At 33.1% G+C, this 22,500-nt stretch overlaps 1 protein-coding gene across 6 annotated transcripts in view; it reads left to right on the forward strand.

Moving 5' to 3' along the window:
* The window catches only part of pdlim5b (PDZ and LIM domain 5b), a 73,092-nt gene that overhangs the window by 3,484 nt on the left and 47,108 nt on the right, over nt 1–22,500 (forward strand). For 5 of the 6 annotated variants that reach the window (XM_043231720.1, XM_043231722.1, XM_043231723.1 and 2 more), the window contains exon 2: nt 1,936–2,080. In XM_043231720.1, the coding sequence (XP_043087655.1) occupies nt 1,985–2,080 (96 nt within the window). In that variant the 5' untranslated portion in view covers nt 1,936–1,984. Of the gene's footprint in view, nt 1–793; nt 819–1,935; nt 2,081–22,500 lie in introns of those variants that run through there. The other variant, XM_043231721.1, reaches the window with a different exon arrangement.

A 22,500-nucleotide genomic window follows, 5' to 3' on the forward strand; every position in this document is an offset into this window, starting at 1 on the left:
CTTCCTGCGGTGAAAAAGTGGTCTGGTCTGAATCGGGAGAGAAATCTGCGCAGATTTTAGCCATAAACGGTGGTTTGAACGATTGATTTGCTTCTTGCTTTTTAAATTCTAAACGCATTCTGCCAAACATTTTCGACGCTCTCAAACCGAATGGAAATAGTCTGCGAACTCAAACTCTGGGAGATTAAGTTATGCTGGTTATGTCATGACTCGCAACGGTATTGTTGATCTAGATCTGATAGGATGAGTCAATGTACCCGTTAGAAAGCCTGTGTGACAAACGCAAACAGCCCTTGTGGCTTCAGGCGTGGAAAAACGCTTCATTGACTTTATTGGGAATGTTCTCAATGCTTGCTGTTCTCTATAGCCGCACCCTTAATGCTTCCAGAGGAACTGTTGTTGTCAAATGAACATTGCATCAGCTCCAGTGACTCAACAGTCACAGACACAACACACTTTTGAGTCACTGCTGACGTCCGCGTTCCCGTTGCGTGCAACTCTGGCATTCGGTTATTAAACCGATGTTAATATTCAGGTTATACGACGTCGTCCACGTTTGTCCAGAGCATGGAAAGCGACTGGGCCAGGTCGGGTTGAAACGGAGCGGTTGTGTAATTCTGTAGACGCTCTCCGTTACCGACGTGTGAAGAACGAGAGCGGACGGGCAGGTGAAGGATCTGAACGTCTAAAAGCGTCGGTGTTGTGGGACATTCCTGAGCGAGACCCCACAGAGTCTAATCCCTTCCTCTGGAATGTTTCTGTTTGGCCCGAGCTGGATTGGACTGGGTTTTACCTCACCAACAACTGCACGCTCGCCCGTAAGCTCTTAAAATACTCGCCCGTGCACACCGAGACTCCCCCGTCCCGGCAGGTTCAGCTGTATAAATAGCGACCGCTCTTTTGTTTTATCTGCACTTACGAGATAAGTTTGGACTATGAACCATCTTGTTCCTGGAATTATTTAGAAACCTGGAACGTGTTCCCGATAAATCAGTTGCTCTGGTACATGTCTTTTCTGCATTTGTCTCATTTAACCATATAATGTGATTTTTGTTTTATTTCCTTTCCCCATTTGTGTTTGAGAAAAGGGGAAAAATAAATAAATGTATTTTTTTTTATTTTGTGTTTGCTTATTTGTTTATTTATTTTATTTTGCTTTAATATGTATGTATTTATATTTCGCTGCGTTCCTTTTTGTTTGTTTGCTTATTTAGGATTTATTTGCATTTGCTTATTGTTTTATGGCAATATTTGTTTATTTTTCTGTTTGCTTGTAAATGTTTGTTTTTTAAGCTAAGACTTTACAATAAGGTGCCATTTTTGTTAACTTTTTAATGTATTAACTAACATGAACAAACAATGAACAATACATTTACTACACTGTTTAGTACACTTTTTTGTTAATTAATAAAAATACAGTAGTTAATTGTTTATCTCACCCTTAACAAGAACAACTTGTGAATTTAATAAAGCACTAGTAAATGTTGAAATTATATATATATATATATATATATATATATATATATATATATATATATATATATTATATATATATATATATATTATATTTATATATAAATATATATTATATTTATTTATATTATATTATGCGTATATGCGTGTATGTAAAAAAAAAAAAAAAAAAAAAAAAAAATATATATATATATATATATATATATATATATATATATATATATACACACACACACACTTTATTCTTAGATCAAGTTAACTAATGAACCTTATCGTAACGTTTTAGCATTTTTATTTACATATTTGTTTTAATGTCTTTTTTTAATTGATTTATTTGTATATAATTTCTCCTTTTGTTCGCAAAATGTTGCACGTCAGGTGGGATATCCCTTAACCGTCACGTTTCAGTGTATTGCGTGATCAGTGACCTTTACTGTCCTTGTCTTTGCTGTCATTTCTCAGGCTGTGATTTGGACTTTGGGCAGTACCTGTAACAGCGACCCGCTCCAGCATGAGTAACTACAGCGTGTCCTTGATCGGACCTTCACCCTGGGGCTTCAGACTGCAGGGAGGCAAGGACTTCAGCATGCCTCTCACCATCTCCAGAGTGAGTGTCACGCAAACTTGAAATGACCCTTTAAGTGTCACTAATAGGTGCACGAGGGACACGCTGTTCCTGTCGGATCTGTGCATCCTCAGCATGCTGTTGGGTGATGATAGATCCTGTTATGTTTCTTGTAATCGGTTACAGGTTAGTTGGCGTTTCTGCTTTTGTAGTCCACGCTATAATCAGAATTTATTTTTTATACTTATTCTGCAAGTGAAAACTTTTTTAGTATTTACTGCATGTATAAATGCATTATTTAAAAAATATATTTACAGGTTTTTTTTTTCTCTCCTTGAGTATCATCATGATGCACATTTGCCGCCTCACCTTTACGTTTGACAAAAATCAAAGAAAGTTTTGTAAGTGATTTCTCTGACTAGATTAACACTTCTTGGGCTTTTGGTTTATGTTAAGGCTTTTGGCAATGCAAACTTTCCTTTAGCTCCGACCAAATTCTGATCCACTCAATTCGGTCTTTGCCCGCGGCTTTTATTTTTTATTGCATAAACTGTTTCGCGAGACGTCACATTACGGCAGTAAAACGAGCTGCGGTCTCTGTTGCATGTTGACTTAAAATTTTTAAATATCATTCAAAGATATTGCTTTTAATGCAGCGCTTTAGAGGTTATATTACCAAAGGATTTCCACCAGGAATAACAGGCATCTGTTTGAGGCCGCAGGAAACGCAGATTGTCCAAGTAAGACACAAAGTTAATGTGTTTGGTTGCCAGATATGTATTTTTGCCATAAAGCCGCTCCAAGAAAACCTCACCCATCGGTTCTGCTTAAACACGAGCCATCTGGCTCATTTATTCGGCTTACTTCTCGTTGATCTTTGGTAAACGGCCCCTAAACGCTGCTCTCTCACCTGGCTTCCACATGCAACCCGCGCCTCGGAGAGACGTTGTGTATCATCTGTGATGGAGATGGATCTGTCTGTAGGTTTGCACAGGAGCTGGGGCTCGCCAGCTGCGCTCTTAACACTCGAGCGGAGACTTTAAACCCCAGGAATATCTGTCTGGAAGCGGCGCGGCCGTAAATCTGAGCTCTGCTTTGGCAGGCAGCGAGGAGATGCTGGCAGGAATGCTGTGTGGCTGTAGCAACTGAATTTGTGGGCGATCTTTTTGCTCGGTTCGTCCGTGGCTCTAGTGTGGTCTAGCGGATGTTGAGATGCGGTGGATGTTATCGAAGGCAGCCCTTTGGCTTGGCTGGAGCGGAAAGAGCAGCCTTGTGTGATGAGCGAAGAGAAAAGACTCGGAGATTAAGAACCGAACGCCCAGAGATAAAACAGTAGTTCATAAATCTGTCATCGGTTTCTCCTCAAGTCATTACAAACATGTCCTCTCTCAGAATAAAGACACGAAGCTGTTCCTAGGCAGTACAACTTTGTCTTGTTTGCACCTAAATGGTACATTAGTACTTAAAAAAAAAAGCCATTAGCACCTTTTGTTTTTTGTGTATGTAGAACGTATTTGAAAAAATATAAAATATCTATGTGCGGACCTAAATATCTTTACAGGGTTTTTTTTTTTTTTTTTGGCTTTAGTCTTTAGTTTAAATGTAGTCAATATTTGTCATATTTATTTTTATATAATTAAATTGCATTTTTTAACACTTGAAGCAGATCGATGAGTTTTTGTAATGAAAAATATTTTTATTTTTAAAGTATAACTCAAACAACTGACTTCCGGCATCGGCTGTATACGCATTGGCTGACCTCTGACCTTTGACTCCATGTATAATGTAAACCTTATTCATTCTTACTATTTATTTATTTTTTTAAAAATGTATTTATTTTTACATTTATTTAATTTTTTTACTTCACGTTTTCCATTTAATTTTTATTTATTTATTTAATTTTTAATTTTTTTAATTATTATTGATTTTTTTTTTTGGTACCAGTGTTTAGTATTGCTCTATCCTTGTCCGTCTATTCTCTTCTGAGCTTACGTTACGAATGTGACTCACGTCATACGTGGAGGTCAGAGGTCATCCACCAGCATTACCAAATTTGGAAGAGCCAGTTAAAAAATGTCTGAAAACAAAAAATCATATACACCAAGGATGACTTGGGGCGGGCGAGTAAAATATGAGATGATTTAAATTTTTTGGGGGGTGAACTACGTCATGTCAACATATTCCTTTACGCCAAATAATCTTTAAAACAGCATCACACGACCCCTTTAAAATGGCAAAAAACGAGAATCGGTCAAACGTTGAGCTTTGAAAGTCTGCCGCGTTCTTGTGTTGACCGTGACCCTCTCGAGCGCTGCCCACCGCAGCAAGGCTCCTGTGGGAGATAATGGCACTTCCTGTCAGAGGAAGTTATTTATACTCTCCGGGCAGCTGCTGGAGGAAGACGGAGCGGCTGACACCGGCGGCTTAATCTGCAGTGGAAAGCTGTGCAGCGAGATCTATCCGATCCCTTATTTGGTACGGTCGCTTTTCAGCTCCGGGGGAAATGATCTCAGGTTCCTTTTGATTCGTGCAGAACGATTTTCCTCTTACATCACACTTTCTCATGCAGCCGGGCGAGCGTCACACCCTGGATGTGTCGAGGCCTGAAGAGCGTGCCGCAGTCGCATGAACCCACTTTATGAGTGAGACGGAGAGCTGCTTGAGTTTCATGAAGCACGGATGTCTACAAGCTTGTATAAGAAGCATCTGCCCGCACTTACAGAGTAGCTTTTTTTTTGCCCGTCAGACACTGATGGCTGATGGAGGCTTGAGTCAGCCGCACAGAATCTCTTTTCTTTTCTTTTTCCATAATTTAAATAATCGTTTCATGAATAAATCTGCAATCTACATTAAATAATTAATCCGCCCTATTTAGTGACTTTTTGCTAATCAGACCCAACAGCAATGTTTTCATCATTTTTTTTTTTTTTACTTTTTATCAAACTTTTAAATTTTTTTTAATTTGTTTTAGTTTTGTAATTTTATATTTTAGTTTTATATTTTTATTTGGTTGTTTAATTATTTTAGTTATTTACTAATTGTTTAATTTAATAAGTAATATATATTTATTGTCTTGTTTGTTGTATACAGTTTAATTTATTTTCGATAGTTTTTGTTTTTAACTTATGTTTTTATTTGTTTGTTCAATAGTTATGCATTTCCTGGTCATTTAAGTATTTTTAATGTATTATTTTAGATGATTAAGAGGACTCATAATTAAATAGAATCAGCCTTTAAATCAGTGCTAACGTTTTTCATTATGAAAGTCAAGATTTTCAGAAGCGGTTAATGGGTTTTGCTCTTGATCTGTCCTCCTGTAAAGCGCCTACGATTTATTTATGAAGCGAGCGCCGCCGGCTTTTTTATGTTTCTATTTTGTTGGTTTGTTTGTTTATTACATATATAATATTCTTTCGTTTCGTGCAAATCATAATTAAATAGAATCAGCCTTTACTTTAGAGTATTGAGGCGTATCACAGGGATATCGTCGATGGTTTTAAAGAAACCACATACTGTTCTCAGCATCTTCTGTTTGCTCAGTGTGCCTTACAGTAGAGAAAGAGATTCAGCGTTTGATTTATCACCCATCAGGAACATAAAAGCTGAAGGCGTCGAGACGTAAAATAGTCCAGCTTAGTCACTGTCGACTTGTGTAACATTATTCTCATATGTAAGGCTTTAAAGGCTGACAGGGAACCTCATTATGAAAGTCAAGATTTTCAGAAGCGGTTAATGGGTTTGCTCTTGATCTGTCCTCCTGTAAAGCGCCTACGAGATCAGAAAGAAAATTATAGCGCCGCCGGGCTATAAGACCAAAAGCAACTAGATGTCGGTCAGATAAGTCTCTTTCCATCAGCGCTTCAGAGCTGTGATCCGACGGGGCGCTGCCTCCGGTTTCCCAGCGTGACTCGTTGCATTAAGACAGATCTTTGTCATCCGGGAGCCTGCTGTTAATCTCACCGCACCATTGTTGAAAACGAATCGCCGGAGCTTGACTGGAATAACCTTGCAGCTGCCCGTTGTTAATCACTGCTTTTGGAGCGACACTGTGGACAGAGTGTTGATATTGCCAAGGTCATCGGGCTGATGTTCATGTTTCAAATGAAGCACAGAAAAGAACGTTCCTACTGACTCTTTGGAGGAGTGTTCTGGGGCTGCTTTGCGTCACAAGGAAAATTGATGCTTCTTGAACGCTTGGTTATGAAACTATCAAAGAGATTCTAGCGAAATGCTCAAGTCCAGTGTCAGAAAGCTTGGTCGTCGATTCAGCCATGGGACTTGCATGCACAATGACCCAAAACACACAAAGGTTAAAAACAACTTTCAAAAGCTAAGACTGGAATATGCCAAACTACATGTTGACTATTGTAAAGTTCTGCTGTCCTAGTGAGCCCTGACCTAAATTTTTTGCTATTGAGCATCTTTGGAAGCTGAAACATGCAGTCTGGAAGGCACCCTTCAATAACAACTGGAGCATGTTTGCTCATGAGGAGTGGGCCAAAATACCTGCTGAGAGGTGCAGAAGTCTATTGATAGTTACAGGAAGCGTTATGATATGCAGTGATTGCTATATATTACAGGTATATATATATATATATATATAAATATTACAAGTTAGATATATATATACCATCATATATATATCTAAATCATATATATATTTTTATATATATACTATTACAAATATATATATTGAAAATATATATGTCTGACTTTCATATGACAAATATATATAGAATTATATATATATACTATATATATATATATATATATCTGAGATATATGTAGTATTGACAGTTACTTGATATTTGTAAAAGGTTGCTACAATATTTATATTATATCATATATATATATATATATATATATTAATAATATATATATATATATATATATATATATATATATATATATATATATATATATATATATATATATATATATATATATATATATATATATATATATATATATATATATATATATATATATATATATATAAGGTCAGATGCATTGATTTAAGTGCTGAATGCAAGTTATAGAGATGGTGGTCAAAAGTGTAATTTTTTTTTTATTAAAATGTGTATTCAACTCCTTTTATTTTACATACTTTAAATATGCAGCTATGTCTAGATTTTATACAATTTTATTTGTATATAGAAGCATGACTACGTAGTCTTTAATAAAATGAATTATATATTTACAGAATTGTATTTTGTGTGTAATTTTATATTAACAATTACATGTTTTTATATTATATTATACAAAATTATGTAATACAGTTTTAAATACATTTTAAGAAATTTGTATAAGAAATATATAAATAATAATATATGTTTAGTTTCAGTTTTATTATAATACTTATTTATAACGCTATATATATATATATATATATATATATATATTTATTATCATATATTTTTTTTATAGATTTAAATCTAAAAAAAAAATCTAAAATACCCTGTAAACGCATGTAAATATTTAATATGTGTGTAATTATATATACATAATAAATACACACAGTACACTAGGGGTGGGTGATATAGCTTCAAAATATTTTCTATAATGACATTAATGAAAACAAATAAATTATGTAACAGCTCTTTCCTGGTGACTGCAGCTTGCAGGCATTAACATTTAACACAATGAAGTGCATTTTACATCCTTTTTCCGATGAACTGTCGCTGATGACAGACTCCACACTTCAGTGTAAATCTATCATACGGTGGCAGATGCAGCATTATAGTATAAAAAATATAAATATCATAAAAATGCAATAGCTGCATAGTCTTTTACACAACACACACACACACACACACACACACACACACACACACACACACACACACAAATATTAGTTTGTATGCATTTACTGAAACAGTGCCTGATGTTTGGAGGAAATCTTTAGTCACTTGTTCACAGTGTTTAGTTTTTTCTGCAGCAGGTGAGTTTGATTTTCTCCGCGTGCTGAGAGCTCAGATCGGCTAAAGCTCCAGACCAAACACTTCGGCGCTTTCGTTCTGTGCGTAATCGTTTCTGTCAATAACAAAAACCCAACGCTGCAGGGAACGCGCTGGAGTCTGCTTTGTTTCTCCAGCCGAGGAACAGACGGGTCTTGGGAGATTTTTCTGAACGCATCCCGGAGGCCATTCATCAGCCTGAAAATTGAATGCGTTCTTTTGACGAAACGCTATCGCTCTATTTTAAGAGCCGTAAGAATGTCTGCGTAAATGTTTTTCTCGGCGAGCGCCGCTGATCTGAGGAACGCTCTTATTTCCTCCTGATATTTGTTTGTCCGCGGCCCTTCGCTCAGACGTGGGAGCGATCCGGCCTGACGTGGGGAACGCGGCGGTTTATTGGGTCTGATTGTAACCAGGGCCGTTAGAGCTCCATAAATAAAGCTCACAATGACAGGAACGGGTTATCAGGGGAGTTGGTTATCTTTAACTGCTGGGAGGGAAGGCCAGAATCACACACATGTACGAGTGCTTTCGGCTTTCATTATACAGTTGTTTAAAATAAAAGGCGTTTAACGCCAAACATGTGCATTTCACCCAAATTAAAGCTATGAATCGCGCTTTTTCGGGTTTCCGTGGCTTCGGATAATTGCGCGTAAGTGTGTGTTTGCGTTCATGACCGATTGTATTTAAACGGTATTGCATAATGTGAACGTAAGCGATGGATCGGTGCATTTAATGAGCGATCATGTCGTCTGGAGGGTTATTACATTCACATCACATTTACGTTTACTTATGAGGACCGTATGTAAATCAACTGAAGAGCAATAACACGCAAGCGCTATGATTGGACTCCTATATGATATAAATTATATAATAAATAAACAGTAGAAAAAGGAATAGAGCAAGGTAGTGTTAGAGGCCTTATTTGTTAACTAAAACTTTTTATAAATATTTAAACAAGTTTATGGTTTTCATTATTTATATATATATATATATATATATATATATATATATATATATATATATATATATATATATATATATATATATATATATTTTTATTTTTTTTATATATATATATTTTATATTTTTATATATATATTTTTTATATATATATTTTTTTCTAAATAAATATATAAGAATTACTTATTTTGTTAGATGCTTAACTAAAACCACAAAAAATTTTTAATTTACTTAAATTAAATAAATTAAACCAAATTAATAAATAAACAAACATGCCTTAACTGACACAAAATATTAAAAACATTTAATTTGAGCAGTTCCCAAAGCAGCATTTCTCATTTTAATTGTCTTAACATAATGTGCTAAATTACTGGACTAAAGCTCAATTAAAAAAGATAGAAAGAGAAATGCAAATCTTACAAAAAAATAATACTTCAGACATGCATGGAAAAAAAAAACTAACAAACAAATAAAAAACACTAAACATGGAAAAACCTAAAAACTAAAATTTTAAAGAATTTAATTAAATTGATGAATTCAAATGGAATGTATAATGTAAAAACTATGAAGACTGTAGTAGTCTGCACACCGCTGTAGTTAGAAATGGTTGCTTTTCTCCTCATCTCTGTTCGTGCCAGAATGACGCTATCGAAGCGGTTTGTATCCGTTGTTTTTTACCGTTACTTCCACTGGCCCCTGCACATCTCGGTGTGAATGATTAACTAGCATGCTTCACATCACACTAAATCAATACACGACCGTCTCTCGGTGACACAGGCAAGTTCAATCAGACACTGCTATTGTGAAAGACTTGAAGCGTGTTGAATCAGATGCCGCTTCCTCTTCGTGAGATGAGCTGCTTTTGGCCGAGGCCAGCGAACGTTTACTCAGAGAACAGTTTCTGTTCTGAAACGCAGTGAGCTGCCTTTTATAGACACCATCATACGCAGCAGAGACATAATCATACGGTCGTTTAGCCCAATCTGAGCCCAGCGTTGCATGCCATTCACAGACAGGTGGTCCCAGAATGCATTGCACAAGCTCTATTGTCAGACATTGTTGATTTTACTACTTTTTTGTTGTTGAATACTTTTTATAATAAAATAAAATAAAAGTAATAGTTTATATTATTATAAAAGTAGCTTTATATTATTATTATTATTATTATTATTATTATTATTATTATTATTATTATTATTATTTTATTATTATTATTATTATTATTTTTTATTTTTATTAAAAAAGTAAAAGTTTGAAACTCTTTAAATGTTGACCAGCGTGGAAGAACACTTAATAAAATGCATTATCTGTGTTATATACATTTATATAATATATGCATTGTGTTTTAATTGATATTCAGTTCCTTTCTCTTCCTGACATTGCAATTTAACTTCATTTCTACTCTTTATATATTATATTGTGTTATATTATATATTGTATAGTATATAATAATATTATTATTATTATTATTATTATTATTAATAATAATAATAATAATAATAATAATAATAATAATAATAATTATATATTTTATTTTATATATATAATTTATTATTATTTGAATTATATTATTATTATTAAAACTATTATTTCTCAATGGTTTTAGTTCACTATGAGAACCATAGCCAGTTTTTCAGTTGCTCAGCTGCTTGTGCACTCTATAGACAACAAGGCAGCACATAGAATTACCTTCCTTCGGTTTGGGTCTATCAGAGGAAGGAGACGCTAGGTGTCCGAGTCTGCCGTTTTGTGATTCTGTTGCGTGTCGTTAACTACAGCACCAGACGGAAACGGAGACTTCTTGGGTTTCATCCGCTGGTTTGGTTCAGTCGAGGGTCCTCCGCTCAGCCCTGAACCTCTCAAAGCTGTCTGCTTTCTGTCAGCTTGACATTTGATACTCGCGCTCAACAAATAAGCTCTAATTTTAGAGTCTAGCTCTATATTATTCCCTGATGGTGCTCCTTTAACCTCACCGCTGCTCCTCCGGCACAGGAAGGCCTGGAATGCTTTTGTAGCATGTGAACATGCCGTATGATTGAGTTTCTCGCTCTGTGTGTGTGTGTGTGTGTGTGTGTGTGTGTGTGTGTGTGTGTGTGTGTGTGTGTGAGAGGTAAGTGCAGGATGAGATTCCATAATAACAATAATCCAGCGTTACATAAGCAGGAGGCGTTTGAGAGAACAGGGAGATGAATGCTTTCCATTGGGCTTCATCAGCCTCAGATTTCCAGAGACAGAGTTTGGCTAATGGCTTCGACGAATAGCTCCAGGATTCCATGAAGGCTTTTGGTTTGAAGTAGTGGTTTTGGTCTCGACTAAGAGGCATTAGCGTGACGGTTCAGATACCCCCATTAAATGTTTTAAAGTCATTTACTTGCATTATGTTGTTCCAAAGCCATATCGGGGCTCATGCATCTATCTATCTGTCTATCACTACTACTGATACTAAATAGAAGTATAAAAACACTAATTAAAAAAAGATTTAAAAACAAAGCAATGTCACTATTGTAATATTTTGTGATTTTAAATTAGAGTATTTAAAATATAAAATAATACTTACATGGTCAAAATAAATAGTGGTGGTAATAAGCTTAATAATAATAATAATAATAATAATAATAATAATAATAATAAATAATATTACTATTGCAATTATGAAAAATAAATATTATTACTATTAATTATTAATAATTCAAAAAATTTAAACTTTTGTAAAAGTATAAAAATACCAAAAAATAAATAAATAAAAAAATTATATATAATTTATTTATTTTATTATTATTTATTTATTTATATATTATTATTATTATTATTATTATTATTATTATTATATTTATTATTTATTATTTTTTAAATATATTGCTATTGTAGTATTTAATAAATATGACTTAAAAGATAAATATTTAATATATAAAATTACTATTAAAATTAATAAATATAAATTACTAAAGAAAATTACAATACTACTATTTAGAGCTATCTTAACAACATTCATTTTAAAACATGACATTTTTTTTTTTTTTTTTGTACATGTTGCGTTATCAAATACACACCGTAGCACTTTCCGTAAACCGAAGCGTTTGAGATTGCGTGTTTTATTCCGATTTTAAGGAGATGTTTTGCCGAATCGTGAACGTCTGCGCTGCCGGCCGCATGATACAGTAGCTTTGTGCGAGGAACTGATTGAAGTCGCTCTCAAACCTTATTTGTGGTCACAAATGTTCGAGCTTGCCACGAGCTCTAATTATCTGCACGTGTGAATGAGGTCTGAATGAGGTTTTCTTTCCTCTCGCAAAGCTATCGTGTGACTCCCGAGCAGTGGAGCGGTCCACTTTAACGGTGCTTTTCGGAGGCCTTGACGGCGTAAATCATCATCCACTTCATTCAGGGATGGTTGAAATCAACCCAGGCTTCGGCGGTCTGTCCGGGCGTGTTGTCGGCCGATGGCGGTCGAGGCTCAGAATACTTCCAGAGAAAGTTCACTGCGGCTTTCGGCGCATGAAAGTCAACAAAAGCGCTGCGGCTTCGACTCGAGCGCGGAGATGTTTTGTGGCACTTTCTAACTTGTCGTTTTTAGGAGCAAGAACATAGAGCTCAATTATTAAAGCGACATTCACAGAAACCACACGGACTATTCTCAGGCCTCCGGTTGCTCTCTAGTAGGTTTGGAGGACCGGAACGAACACGCATGTAGTATACAAAAACGAACGCATCATGTCCTGGTGAAGTACGTTTCGGGTGGGCTTCTCATTAAATGCAGCGTTTTAAATAGTCTGGTAATTGTGCGCAAACTCGCTTGAAATAAAAATCCAACCCTGAATTCGTTCGGAAATGAAAAAGCTACAAAAGTGGTTTACGCTTTTTATTTGCTTCTAGCTCTTTGGCTGACTCCAGACTTCCCTGCGTTTCATTAAACGCTGCATAAATGATATAGACGTTGATTTTTAAGGCCGTCTGCCAACCTCCGACTCGTCAAATCATCGCCGAAAACAAACTCGGAGGCTCACAGATGGGATTTTTAGAGGCGGTTTCTTCTGGGTTCATGTTCAGATAAATGTTCCTGATAAGGTCGCGCTTTCATACGGAAGACGCCGATTCGTTTTGACGAGGAGCTCCGTGAACAGACAGGATGTTGGAATACTTGCTTATGATTGGTCAATAGCTTTGTATAACGGCCCGTCAAGTGTCTGTTGTTTCTTACAAGTCCCAAATCCCAATCTTTTTTTTTTCCCCATGGTGAAAATATGCGTGTCTGTATTAAATAATTGATGTATTTTGAGTTTAGTAAATGGCAAAAGATGTAGTTTAACGTGCTCAACAGTGGCCATCTGTCTTTTTCCCAAAAGCGTCGCGAGCCTTAGATCACTGGAGCTATTGGCACTGATGCTTTCTACGATCTGTTCAGTCTTACGATGCGTTTGGGGAAACACGGCGCTGGTCGGAGATGAATCACGCCGCTGTAAACTGTGATTTGTGTTTGGTAATAAAGACCAAGACTGTAAGTTATTTTATGAGAGAAGAAACTACTCGCCCCAGAAACCACCGACTGTCGTTACAAGCTGCGCGTTCAACACTTTCATTGCAAAATATTCATAGAAATAGCAGTTTGGTGCAATTTTTAGTGTGTTTTTCTGCTTCGTGCATGGAATATCTCGTCTGGAAAATATATGGATTAGTTATTCAGAGCTAAACTAAGCTATTAAATGTGTTTAAAAACTTAAAAACTTAACTTCAGGGCTTTAGATACTATACAGTAAAAATATAGCAGGATCTTTTACTTGGTCATTGCTATTGTAGTATAAAAATTTTAATAGTATACATTTTTATTTTAGTTTAGTGTTTTGGTCGTTCAGTCGTAGAGTTAAACTAAATGAAGGTGAGAAATAAAATAACAAATTTTTTTTTTTATCATTTTATTTATTTATATTTAGTATTTTTTATAGTTTTATGTGGATACTTAAAAAATACAGTAAAAAAATTGCTGTTTTAGTATAATTGTGATTTATTTATTTATTTTTTTCTGTTTTAATTTATATATTTATATATATATATATATATATATATATATATATATATATATATATATATATATATATATATATATATATATATATATATTTATATATATATATATATATATATATATATATATATATATATATATATATATTTTATATATATATATATAATTTTTATATATATATATATATATATTATTTATATATATATTATTTATTTTATTTTTTTAATTTATTATTATTTAATTTCAGCTTTTAGTTTTAGTTATCTTTGTTCTTTAGTAAGTTTAGTCAAGTTATACTAAATGAAAGTAAGAAATAAAGTTAAATAAAATGCACAAATAAATAAAATACATTTATTTGTAGTTTTATTTAACTTTGATAACCCTGATTCTGGATCCCACTTTCTCTGTTTTGCAATAACTCTCTCTCTCTCTCTCTCTCTCTCTCTCTCTTACACTCTCTCTCACACACACACACTATAGAGGGATCGAGGTGAAGCAACAGTTTGAGTTTTGCGCTCTTGTTTGAAAGGGAAAGTTCATCTGTTCTGACCTGAATCCCTCAGATGTTCAGTCCTGATGAAAGAGAGCAGGAACGCTTGTGCTGCTCAAGGGACTGCTTTCTGGGATTTCTAATCATTTGGAAGCGTGCAAACGCTTTGATCTGATATAAAAAAAGCACATTTACAGGAACTCTAAATCATTCTCTTGAGTCTCGTCCAGCCCATAATGCCAGAGTAGGTTCTGACCATCTTTAGGTAACGTTCGTGGTCTTGTAACATGTGCCGCTTGGCTTTATATCCAAAAAAGAATCAGTTCAGGTTTAATTCCCTGCGTCTAAATATAGACTGTTTTCAAAGGGAAGCAACTCCGTTGAAGCCTGTAAAAAACAGCGCGACAGGAAACGGGAACGTGCTCTTTTCACTCAGACCCCTAGCAACCTCTACGGGATTCCCTAGCAACCATCCCGGGATGTTTCTAGCGACTGTGAAAGAGCCTTATAACAATGCTAAGAGTTTTCCGTGAATGCAGATGGTAGTAAAATCGGAGCGGGACCAATCTGGTTTTAATCAAAAAAATGAATGAAACTCGTCCATCATGTCAGGCCGCCTCGCTCCACTCTCTGATTTACAGCTTTTGTGGATTTGTGTGCTGAAAAATGGCCAGGGAGGCCGGCTGAATGCGGTGTGGATGTAATCTGGTCAGAGAAGATCAAGAGTTACAAGTTTCAAGAGCGACCATGCGTATAATTAACTTTAAACAAAACGAAGCAAAATAAAACTATAAAAAAAAATTTTTTTAATGTTTTACATTTCGTTAGATTTATTTTTGGGTATGAGAATATTAAGTTGCAGTTTTATGAGGAGTAATGTTTTTTTTTTTTTTTAACATTTCTTTTACTTTCATTTTTATTTGTTTTGTTTACCATGTAGTTTTATTTGTCATTTACATTTTAATAATGAGGTGTACAAAGTAATTTAAAACAATATTTATGTCAGGATTAGATTAGATTATGTGAATATTTTTATTTTATTGTTTTATGTTGCTTTATATTATTTATTTTATATTCTATATGTTAATATATGTTAAATATAAGTTTAAAAAGTAGAAAAGCAAGTTTCTATTTTATTAGTGTTTTTTTATTAATCTTTTTAATTTCCTTTTAAGTGAATTAGTTTTTTTTTTTATTTGTAACAGTTTTTAGTCTAGCTTTTATCATATTATGAATTTTTGTGTTTACATTTTAGAAGTTTTACATTATTCATTTTTAGTATTTTAATTAGCTTAGTTTTTGTATTTATTTTTTTATTTCATTTCCAGATTTATTTACATTTCATTTTGTTATGCATTTATTTTAACAGTTTTATATAATATAAAAATAATATTATAAATAATATAAAATAAAATTATATATATATATATATATATATATATATATATATATATATATATATATATATATTTGTTTTTGCTTTTTTTTATGCTTTTGAGTAGTTTAATTTAGTTTTATTTAATATTTTATATTGTTGCTGTTTTATATTGCTTTTTTGTTTTAGTTTTGTTTCAATTTTTTTTTTTTAATGTTTTTAATTTATTTATAAATTTAATTTATTATAGTTTCCTCAATCAAAATATCTCCAATCAGCAAATTGAACACGAGCAAATAAGAGGTTACACAAATTGAGTGCGCTGTACCAGCAGTAGATAAAGAGTGGAAGTGAAAGCTCTCTGGCCCTCTTTCTTCTCCTCCGGCGTCGGAATGCTGTGTTTTTGTTTGCGTTGCCATGGAAGCGGAGCCGAGACTCGTGAGGAACATTAAGGAGAGCCTGTGTGTGAGTGAATGAGACTGATGCTGCATCCACATCTGGATCGAGAGCTGAGACACGCTCGTAATGAGAGCTTAATCATGGTCAGTATTACAGCGCTCATAGTTACGACCGATGTAGTACACAACGAAACAAACCAAAGTCAAAGCTATAGAAATACTTTTTTTCTTTTTTGGTTATTTCTTCCAACCGCGGAATAAAACTTGTGAGATTAAAAATTAAGTCACCGTTACATTATTTATTAAATGTTTTGTCCCTTTGTGGAATGAAATTATTTTCATTTTTTAAATTGGGAAGCAATGTTATTTTAATGAACTAAAACTCTATAAATATTGTCATTTACTTGAAATGCAAAAAACAACTGAAATAAAAATAAACAACTTTTTTTTAAATATAAATACATTTTCTTTTATGTATTAGTTGATATTTGTTTATAATATTAGGGTTAGGTAAAATAATATATACATTTACATATACATTTTTATATATTTTGATTATTCTACTTTTTTGTATTTTATATCTTGTTAATATTTAATTTCAAATGTATATTTTGATACATTTTTTGATACATATTTTGAATTATTTGTATTTTTCAGTTTACATAAAATTTTATGTGTTTATGGTTTTATTATATAAACAATAATATAAAATTTTCTCTTTATATGCATATTTTATGTAATTTAAAATGTATTCTTTAATTTCTTATTACAAAATAAAAATAAATATATTAAAGCTAAAAAATTTAAATAATATATATATATAATGAATAAAAGAAAATATATCATTTAAAAAATATATCATTTAATAAAAAATATTTTCTATAATTTTCTGTTTATATAAATGCGTATTTTATGTAATTTACAATGTGTTCTGTAATTATAAAAAATATATATATATATATAATTAAAGGTAAAATTAAAATATAGAAAATATATAATTTAAAAAAATTTATAATTTTATAAAAAAATCTTAATATACCAAAATAACACTGTGAGGAAGGACTCATGCTTTCTCTGTCAAGACAAATATTTTTGTGCTTCTACGCTTTAGTGCTTTTATTATGTAATATAGTTTGAGCGTGACATAATGGGTGTGTTCTAGGAACACAACATCTCATCAAGTTCCAGCAAAACACCTGGTTTGTCCCTAAATGCTCCGGCATGAATGTTTGGCACGAATCACGCAGCGTGATGATAAATCTTCAGGATCCATATAAGGCCTTTAAAGAGACGTTTAACAAGCGCCGTGACTCCACGTCTGAAAAATGTGCCGTCCAGAAGCCGCTTCATTCATCCAGCCGCTTAGAACGAAGCCCATCAGCGTTTCAGCCGGCCATCTGGGGAAAAACCACGCTGGTTAGCTTCAGACGTCAGGAACTCCATACGCTGACAGCAAGACGGTGTCAGGAATCGGCACGCTTTCAGCCCTCACTGAAGATTAATGGAGGAAAAGCAGCCGTTCCACTACGTTTAACAATCAAATATTATCTTTCCACAGCTGAAACGGGAATCTTAACCTTAGCTGGTGCTGCTTGCTAAGACAAGTGTGTCTGCTCTTCACAAAATGTACAAATGACCAGAAAAATCACTGGGCTTGTGGTCTGAGGCGACTGTTGGCGATGTTGTCTTATTTTGTGTTGTTTGTCATAAATCATGACTGTGTGTGTGTGTGTGTGTGTGTGTGTGTTTTTTTTTTTTTTTTTTTTTTTCATCAATTACGCTGAACTGCTTCTCTGTAATTATTTGTACCACCACACTTATAATTACAAGACATAAACTCTTTTCATTTTTTTATAATTTTATCCTTTTTTTTTTGTTTTTTTTCTGCCACTGGATAAAAGCGTTTGTCAAGTCACATGCAAAACAAGTGTTTTAACTTACTAAACCAAAGCAAAAAAATATTTTCAATACTTAAAATAAAAGTAAAAAAGACAAAATATTTGATAAAATAGTGTGTGTATATATGTATATGTATATATTTATGTGTATAAAAAAATAATAAAAAATTAAATATATATATATATATATATATATATATATATATATATATATATATATTATATATATTTTTTTTTTTTTTTTTTTTAAGTATTCTATAATTATAAAAATATTATAATTTGGCTTTTAATGTTGGCATAAAAATGTATGCATGGACATGAAATCAAATCAAAACTGTCTTAAAACCCCAACTTGTTAATTGTTTTTAAATGTTTGGTGTAATATAATCTCATTATAATATATATTTATATATAATATAATTTCTGGATTACAGCATGTGGTATTTTTTTTTCTTTTTTTCTCTTTATCAATTGCTCTGAACCGCTTCTCTGTAATTATTTGCACCACCCTACTTGTAGTTTTTCACATGGCGGGTGTTTTTCTCCAGGGCTGAACGGCGTCACTGGCGGTTCTCTCATTACAGCCTTCATTTCTGCCTCCTTTTGGGTTTAAATGGAGAAGCAGCGGGGTCTTAGCGGCTTAGATGAAGGTTTAGATGAAGGCCTGGAAACGTCACGGTCTGCCGGCTCCTGGCCATGCTGGATTGTTTTCTGCATGTTGTGATGTTGTGTCTCTGTGCTGGGTCTCTGATAAGTGTGTGTGTGTGTGTGTGTGTGTGTGTGTGTGTGTGATACCCTCAGACAGCTATAAATGGAGATGGGCCGCAGAGCTTTGGTGTCGTAGCGAAGCAACCGTTCATTAGAGTTTACTGGCCGGCGTCTCGCTGCCAAGAGGGCAAATATCTCATGCGTTCGGCTTTCTAGATGTGCTCATCTGCCAAACACATGTAACGAGCAGCGCTCGGCTTCACTTTATACCAAACAAAGGAGATTTGTCCTGGTGCTTCATAATAAGGTCAGCATGAAATCAGAATAGACCCGCTCTGCTTTTACCAGCGTTAACACCAACCCTACGCAATTATTTTCAATTATTATTTTCTTAATTTTTATTTTTAAAAAACCTTTTCTGATTTGATTTGAAGTTTAAAAAGGGATAAAAATGATTTATTTTTATATAGGTACGTTTACATCATTTCAAAAGTGTACATTAAATTCATTAATATGTTTATTTTATTTATTTATCTTTTTTATTTCCTATTTTAGACTATTTATAATATGCTCAAATGGTGTAAGAAATGCAAAATGATTTATTTCTCTTGGATGAAGTGTGAAAATAGGGATATGGAAAAGTTAACTCGGCGTAGTCTGTTAAAACACCCTCAGACTTGTTAAACTTTGATTTGGTGAAATGCTGCTCTAAATGCGACGGGCGGGCTGTGAGGTGTCGTGTGATTAGGCCGTCGTTCTCCTGCGGTGGGATTCGATCGTTTATGAGCCTGAGGTTTAGTTTATGGTGTTAATAAAAGCCGGCTGCTGGGTCCGGGACCTCGTCGTGTTCCTGAGCTTCAGGCTTCGAGGGCCGGTCGACCTGATGATGATTCGTGTGTGTGTGTGTGTGTGTGTGTGTGTGTGTGTGTGTGTGTGTGTGTGTGTCTGTGTGTGTCTGTGTGTGTCTGTGTGTGTGTGTGTGTGTGTGTGTGTGTGTGTGTGTGTGTGTGTGTGTGTGTGTGTGTGTGTGTGTGTGTGTGTGTGTGTGTGTCTGTGTGTGTGTGTGTGTGTGTGTGTGTGTGTGTGTGTGTGTGTCTGTGTGTGTGTGTGTGTGTGTGTGTGTGTGTGTGTGTGTGTGTGTGTGTGTGTGTGTGTGTGTGTGTGTGTGTCTGTGTGTGTGTGTGACCCGTCAGAGGTTGTAAAGCTCCAGCAGCTTCAATAACGCAGTGTAACTTAAATCAGTAGTCATGTCAGCATGAGAGGCTTTTACTTCAGTCACTTAAATAAAAATAAAAACAACTTACTTCCACTTTTCCAAACAGTTTCTGATGAGGAAAGTCCTGCATTTTATATGTGTAATAAATTATAAACACACTGGCAAAGTATACAATAATTTATAAAAATGTAAAAAAAAAAAAAAAGTAAACAAATAGTAAAATAAATTTAAAAATAAATAAATCTTTTAAAATACTATATATATATATATATATATATATATATATATATATATATATATATATATATATATATATAATTTACATTTAAATTTTTTTATTAATTTATTTTTAATGTTTATATTTTACATTTTTTTATAAAATGTTTATAGTATATATTTTAAACATTACTTTTTTTTTTTTTTTTTTTTTTACCAATTTTTCATGTTCCAGCCAATTCCCAGTCATGCAAATTATAAAGTAAAACAATTTATTTTATATATAGATTTTATGTAAGTCCTGACCTATACTTTTTATTTATCTATTTAATGCAATTAAAAGCTCACATTTCACGATCCAGTGTACTCCTAATAAAATCACGTTTTCTTTTAACATTTATATTAATAGTGTTTATAGATATATTCTAAAAGCTTCTGTGAATATTTTTCCTCCTCTCTTTGCTTTAACTGGCCGGTACTCATCATAAACAGAGGCATGGTTGCTCGTGTGAAATAAAAATACAAACTGTTTTCCATCCAATTCTGAGTACATATATATATGCTATTTTCGACGCTTTCGCGATCGTACATGCGGTCTGTTTTTGTCTTTTTAAAGACAACTGAAACACACTTGTCCTCGTGTCGCTCTCGATCTTGGGAACAGGCAGAACTTGTTGTGAGGGTCGAGTGCTGCTTGTTCAGACACATCGAGAGCACGCGGGCTCCACGCCAGCACACTTCATATCACTCCTATATAGTACACAAGCTTAGAAATGGAAATACTGGGCAATATTAGTATTCCTTCATTTTTTTTTTTTTTTTTCCCATTCTGTTTTCATTTAATTTTTCAAAATATTTTCTGGATCCTTTTTTCATTTTAAAGATGTATTTATTTATATGGTTTTTTTTTTTGTTCTTTTCCTCACTATAAATTCTTCTGGATTCAGTTGTAATCTTTTATTTATATTTTTAAGTGATGACAGATTGTCTAATTGCTTAAACAGTTAACAAAAAATATATTTTTAGGGAATTTCGGTTTTATTTTTTACAAAAAAGTCTAGCTGAATTTTTCTAGACGTATATATATCTAGACTACGTGAGACTGCTAAATTATCATTTTAATATTAATTCAGAATCAAAACGGTGATAAGCTGTGAAATTAATATTATTATTAATATTTTTAATTATTAATTAAAAATATAATATTTTAATTATTTTATTTTAAATTGTTGTAAATGTTTTTAGTAGTACATTTTTAAAGCACTAATTGCTACCATAATTTCTTCATGTTAAAGCATGCTTTTAGTTTGGTGGGTTATTGAAGATGTTTGTATTGGTGTGTGTGTGTGTGTGTGTGTGTGTGTGTCTGATAGCCCCGTGAACTCTGACCTCAGATGAGTGTAATGTGTATAAAGCGGACTGAGGAAGGGATGACGCACGTCTCTGGCTCTGTTTGTTGGGAAGGTCATGCTTTGATGGCAGCAGATGGATGTTTGAAACACTGTCACTCATGATTAGAGATCAGATCCAGCTTAATTCATGTGATCAGCTTTTAATGAGGAAAGTGTGCTGTGAGTTTACAGTCTGTCGTAACCGCATCGCTCTCTCTTTGTTTTCCATTAAGGCAAAGTACAGAGTGTTTGAGGTGTATTAGACTTTCTTTCTATGATGGAACTTCTACATCTATGAACCAACTGATTAAATGTAGTCCTTCCATATATCTATATATATATAAACAAAAAAATATATAAAATCATTATTATTATATATAATTTTTTTAAATAAAATACAAAAACAAATTATGACCCTGGAGTTAACAGAAATAAAATAAAACTGGGTGGTAAAATTGAATGAATGAATATTTTATTTATTTTATATATTTTATAAATATATTAAAATATAAATAATTAAATAATAATAATAAAAAAGTATGCAAATTTCTAAACACAAAAATATGTAAAATGACTACAAAAATAAATATGTATATGTGTGTGCCTGTGTGTGTTTTATGCATTTTTTTATGAACTTGGAGTTTTTTTTGCATTTTACAGGTGTAAATTTATTAATTTAAAGTTTATATTTTATATTATATTATATTTTTATAATATATAAAATATTATATAATTTAATTTTTAAGTTTAATTGTTTAATTTTATTCAGTCTTTATTTTTAGGATTAAGTTTAAAACTAAAAAATATAAAATGTTTAATTACACAATTTT

Source organism: Puntigrus tetrazona, unplaced genomic scaffold (assembly GCF_018831695.1).
Source record: "Puntigrus tetrazona isolate hp1 unplaced genomic scaffold, ASM1883169v1 S000000401, whole genome shotgun sequence".
Classification (NCBI taxonomy): Eukaryota; Metazoa; Chordata; class Actinopteri; order Cypriniformes; family Cyprinidae; genus Puntigrus; species Puntigrus tetrazona.